Source organism: Gavialis gangeticus, unplaced genomic scaffold (assembly GCF_001723915.1).
Source record: "Gavialis gangeticus isolate Ggan-Ray unplaced genomic scaffold, GavGan_comp1, whole genome shotgun sequence".
In the NCBI taxonomy this organism is placed as follows: Eukaryota; Metazoa; Chordata; order Crocodylia; family Gavialidae; genus Gavialis; species Gavialis gangeticus.
Window position 1 is genome coordinate 93884015 of NW_017729031.1, and position 6000 is coordinate 93890014.

At 38.8% G+C, this 6000-nt stretch overlaps 1 protein-coding gene across 1 annotated transcript in view; it reads left to right on the top strand.

Moving 5' to 3' along the window:
• The window catches only part of ABCA12 (ATP binding cassette subfamily A member 12), a 164717-nt gene that overhangs the window by 87830 nt on the left and 70887 nt on the right, over nucleotides 1-6000 (top strand). Inside the window, exons 24-27 of the mRNA XM_019523394.1 lie at nucleotides 418-532; nucleotides 3452-3781; nucleotides 4868-4937; nucleotides 5030-5164. Of these exons, the coding sequence (XP_019378939.1) occupies nucleotides 418-532; nucleotides 3452-3781; nucleotides 4868-4937; nucleotides 5030-5164 (650 nt within the window). The remainder of the gene's footprint in view (nucleotides 1-417; nucleotides 533-3451; nucleotides 3782-4867; nucleotides 4938-5029; nucleotides 5165-6000) is intronic.

Sequence of the window (6000 nt, forward strand, 5' to 3'; positions counted from 1 at the left end):
AGTTAGGCAATAGAATAAGAAAGCTAATTTTCACAAGTGACAATCACTAACTTTCTCTGTTGATTTCCCTGGGAGGCAAGGATTCCAACATGCTTGAAAATAGGCCAGTTTGAAGGCTGGTGCCAAAGTTTAGACACCCAATTTTGAAAAAAAAGAAAATCATAATCTATCTCTGCTGCAATATCCCCATTTGTACAGTCAGAGTGGATGAGTAGATCTACTTAAAGTTATAGAATATGAAGTCCTTAATAAATTTATATTGTTAAACTGGTAGAATTTTCTTGGATAGAAAATCTTATTTAAGTATAAAATATCTTTTCCTAATAGTAATTATAATCTTGTGTGTCAAAATACAAGTTTTTTTTTTCCTTTTCCAGGAATATTATTCCAAAAAAAGTATCTTTTCTCTTTTTACAGGTTCTTAACCAGTGTGACCTACTCTCTCCCATTTTCTCTGATGAGTGCCTGGGTGCTGTTTATAGCGAATTTTGTTAAAAAGCTTGTTCAAGAGAAAGATCTAAGGCTTTATGAGGTACCTTGAGCATGTCTGTGGCATTCTGAAATTGTGAATTGATTTTCCATACTGGAAGCAGCAGAGGGATGTAATATGGAAAGGAGTGGAGCTACTATTACTGGGCAGAATGAGCACAAATCATTATTGTTTGGTCAGCATTGACCTAATCCACAACTTCCCTCAGGACTTAAAACAAGGGCTGTATTTTACTCAGTGGTGTTAAAGGTTCCACAACAACAATAAGTACATCTACATGAGACACTTATTGCAGAGTTCACTAATTAGCTCTACAGTAAAGTGTCACCACTTACATTAGGCCAGAGTAAACTAATTAACTCCGTCATAGAATAGTACTTTCTGACAAAAGTACTAGTCTACAGTTGAGTTTCAGCGTGGGGGCTGCTTGCTGGCTAGTCCCACACTGTAGTGCACTTGTGTCCCAGCTAGCCTCTCCGCAGCACGTTGAGCAGCTCTGGGCTGGCAGGCTGACCCCGTGGGCCTCCTGCCAGCTGGGGTTGTGCTGCTCTGGCTCAATGTGCTCCTGGGTGCACATGTAAACACTGTGCCCAGAAACTATCTGGTTTGAACTGTGCAGGAGTTTATTGCATTGTATTAATATCATGTGTAGATGTGCCCAGCATGTATAAAACTTCCAAGGCCTTAAACCTAAAGATGGATGACTTTACCTGTAGGAAAAAAGGTAAATATTTTACTGTTAAGAAATGGTGAAGCTGGGGGAAAAATAGTAAAAAAAAAAAAAAAAAAAAAAAAAAAAAAAAATTGGTAAAGTCAGGAAAAAACAGTAAAAAAAATGGTAAAAAGGTGTACAAAGATTTTTTTTTTTTTAAATATTAAATTTAAAGTCAGGAACAAATGGTTAAAAATGGTTAAATGTCAGGATAAATGGTTTTAAAATGGTTTTAAAAAAAGCCTGGAAAAACAGTAAAAATGTTATCATTAAAAATGGTAAAGTCGGGGGAAAGTGATGTAAAAATAGCTAAAATGTCGGGATAAACAGTTAAAAAACGGTAATCAAGTTGGAAAAAAATGGTAAAAATATGGTTGAGTCCAGAAAAAATTATAAAAGAGGTAAAATCAGGGAAAACGGTAAAAAAATTGGAGGAAATGATAACACTTTTACCAGTAATGATTGTTAAAAAAGCAGGTAAAGATAAAACAAATAATAAAAAAAAAGTGAAGGGAGAAAAATCGTGATGTGATGAGTGAAGTTGGAAAAAACAGTAAAAAAATTACTGCTTAAAATGCTGAAGTTAGAAAAAATGGTAACAATGTTGAAGTCACAAAAAAACAGAAGAAAAGATTGGGGAAAGTTGGGAGAAACAGTAAAATTTTTACTGTTAGAAAAGGTAATGCAGGAAAAAATATAAAAAAGATGAAGTCAGGAGAAAACAGTAAAGTCAGGAAACCTGGTAAAAACAGTAAAAAAAAAAAGTTGGGAAAACAATAAAAAGTTTACCATTAAACGTGCTAAAGTTGGTTGGGGGAAATGGTGAAAAACTCAGGGGAAAAAAGCAGTGTAAAAACAGGTGAAGCTGGGAAAAACAATACCATTTTTCTCCATTAAAAACAGTGAAGTCAGGAAAAAACTGTAAGAAAAAATGGTAAGGCTGGGGAGAAGGGTAAAATTGAGGGGACATGGTAAAAATGGAAAAGGCCATGAAAAACACTGTAAAAAAAATGGTGAAAAGGTCAGAGAAAACCATGTATTTTTTACCGTTAACAAACAATAGAAAAACATGTAACATCTGGAAAAAACCTGTAAAAATGCAGGTAAAGGTTAATATAGAAATGGCCAGAGATTTACAGGAATATAGTTCTGGTATACTTGTGTGATGGCATAGGAATTTGGTTTTCCCACACTTGATAATGCTAACTTTACATGTCTACCTGAAATTATTTTACATCAGTTCCAGTAAAAGAAAGATCTTGATGCATTCTGCCAATCAGAGGGAAAATAATGATGTGGAAACAGTGTGAAGATCACACCCCCCCACCTTTAATTTACTTAATTTTCAAAGTGGAAATGCACTATATGCTCAGAAGTCAAAGGCTTATGTAAAACTGAACCTCACCAATAAGCAAGAACAGATCCTAATCCCATGGAAACAGACACTGATTAAGCAAGGAGTTCCTTCAATTAAAAACCATTCACAAAAATTAAAGGAAATGTAGTAAGGTTTTTGTTTTGGGTTTTTTTTTAATAGATAAGCAGTCATTGATCTATCCAGTGTAATATCCTGTTCTTGGTAAACCAAATGTCATTTTCCACATGGACCAGAGTATCATCAATCTAAATCAATTGTACAGACTAAGGAAGACACCTGCACATGTTGTCTTTGGTGCCCCACACTATCTGTGTAAGTCTATCAGGCCAGATCCTCAGATAGTAGATTCTCGGTCTCACTTCGTTGGATCTGTGCATGTTTAAAGCAGATTCAGTTCTGTACTGTTTCAGATCAGAGGGAAGGAGGAATTGGGATTTTAAAAAATGAGCGGATTAGTTAAATGGCATTTTAAAACTATCACGGTACTAGAACCATACACTTGAACAATATTCTTTATAACAACCAAAAGACTCTGTCAATTCAACAAAGGTGGTTATACTGGAGGCTTTTGTCTGTTTTTGCGCTGGATTTTAAGGACCAAACCTGTAAGTAGATACATGCATTCTGTGCCATGGGCTGTTGTGATTAAACTGTGCTCTAATCAGTGAACATCTCAAAGATGCAAATTTACCACGTTGTCTTGTTTTAGGGAGGGGATGTGCCAAAAAAAGAAAAAAAAATTGCATGCAATATCCAGAGTCTGAAAAAAGTGGAAAGAAATATTTTAGTATGAAAACAGTAAACAAAAGCACATAAACAGAAAGCTCTCTCAGTAACCAACAGTGCTCTTTTCTTTTTTTCTTTTCCCTAGTATATGAAGATGATGGGTGTCAACTCCAGCAGTCATTTTTTTGCCTGGTTCATAGAATGTGCTTGTTTCCTTCTAGTCACAGATGTTTTTCTCATTACTATTTTAAAACTTGGCAATATCCTTCCCAAAATAAATATAGCTATTCTATTCCTGTATCTGATGGACTACAGCCTTTCCATCATAGCCATGTGCTACTTCATCAGTGTCTTCTTCAACAACACCAACATTGCTGCTTTGGTTGGCAGCCTTGTATACATCCTCACATTTTTCCCCTTCATTGTGCTGCTTGTAATTGAAAATGACTTGAGCTTTGTAGTGAAGAGTCTGCTGGTAAGTTTCTCAGTGAAATAAAAGTCTTAATGCATTTGGGAGATTTCCTCTTTGAGTTGAGTTCCTGTTTTGCCTTGTGTCACAAATAAGAACAAACTTGGGGACCTCATCTTAGACTCCATTTTTGGACAACACCAAACCACTGTGCAATGAGACGCATGATAGAGGTCTGATCAAGAGATACCTAGAATTAGAAAAGCAAAACTCTTATAGGCAGGCATGTGAGGGGTCGTAACAGAATGGAGCACTGACCCTTTTCACCTGGCTTTACTATTCCTTTAATTTCACAAACATCAAATTTACCTTTGTGCAGTAATAGAATTAAAGAATCAGAAATCTAATGTTTCCTCCAAAAGGTAAAAAATTGGGAGGTTGGATTTCAATATTTAAGGGAGAGTGGTGGGGAAGAAAAGGGTTTATGAAGAGGTATAAAGCATCTCTCTGATTAACTGATACTTTTTGGCATTCTGGCCTAGTTTTCTTGCTGCCTGGCCTTCACAGAGGTGAGACATTATTTTTATTGTTTGTAAACCTCATGCTGAAGGGGGAGAATTTTATGGAGACACGAATAGTTAGGTTTCAAAGGTCAAAATTATTATTTTCTTAGGAAAATCCAAGTCTACAGAACCCACTGCAATGCTATACATTTAAATTGGTGATAAATTTAGCACCAGTACTTTCAGTCATTCCTCTTGACTGCTGAATTGGCAACGTTTAGGCTCAGTTTTTCAAAAAGATGGTGACACCGCTTCTATATTTCATATTGGTGAAATCCTTCATTTAAATAACTGTATACTCAGTGAATCTAACCACTTGATTTTTGTGCACAAATGTATATTTTTGCACGTGCAATGAGCTGTATATGCAAAATTGAGGGGTGGGAGTGCAGAATTTGAGGCCGTTCATGAAGATTTTGTTGAGAATGTGCCTGATTCAGTATCCAGTGAAGTCATAAAAAATATTCTCATGCATTTCTGTGGTTACTGTATCAGATCCAACATGGGCTTTTGAGTGGTTGGGGTTTTTTGGGGGGTGGTGTGTGTGATTTTTTTTCATTAATTTTTTGTTTTTCACTTTCTTCCACAGTGCCTGTTGTCTCCAAGTGCATTTGGTTATGCAAGTCAATACATTGCTCGTTATGAGGAACAGGGAGTAGGTGTGTCCACTATATATGAAAATAGGTTTTGAGTTTTCATTGCTATGATATATTTGACTAACACAATTTTGTTTTCAAATTCCTTTCTGCAGGCCTGCAGTGGGACAATATGTATAAATCTCCATTGAATGGAGACAACACTTCTTTCGGCTGGATGTGCTGGCTAATTCTGATAGACTCTTTCATTTACTTTATCCTGGGCTGGTACATTAGGAACGTTTTCCCAGGTAATAAAGCAAAATATTACATTCTACTTCTATACAGCATCTCTTGAGAATAATAAATTAACGTTGGCTAATTCACGTGTTTAAGTATCTACACACAGAGGCTAAGTAAAGACATTCAAAAAGCCCAAGGCAGAATTGATCCAATCTATGCAGGTTTCTCTAAGCTGCACAGATTGGATTGGGAGTGCACAGCACCCATGTTTGCCCTACGGTGAGGTGAGATAGACAGATGCCTGCAGTGGCCAAGGCCAGAAGGCTGGGGGTGCCAGACATTGCTGAGGGCAGCCAACTGGGAGCCATCCCTCACTGACTGTCAGGCACCTGCTTCCCCTTCTGCCTTCCCATTGGTCAAGCAGGTGTCAGCTGCAGGCAGCCAGCAGAGGAAGCTGTGCTCATCCCTGCTTGGTGGCATGGGGGTCTTTGGGCTTTGTCCGGGGTGGGAGGTGTGGCGATTTACCCCAGGAAGCACAAAGGCAGTGGGGAGCAGGGCTTGTGAGCTGTTGGGGGGGTGAGGTGGAGCCAGTAGTGCACGGTGCATTCCCAGCCAGGTCATTGGGACACAGGGGCACAGTGTCCCTCCCCTGTCCTAAGCCCTGGGACCATGCACTGAAGTGGCTCTAGGAAAGGGTCAGAGGATTTCTCCCTGTCTCCTGCCCCCTCCCTCAAGCCAGCCCTGGGTTCCTGACTGAAGCTGTTTCCTTCCATGCAGCCATGGGGCTGCAATCCCTAGGGATGGGGGGCAATCATGCCCTTGCAGCTGCAGTGCCTGGATTGGCTCAGGCGGGTCCATTTTCCTGGGGTGGGGAAGGGGACCTGCTGCCCCTGCCCCCCCCCCC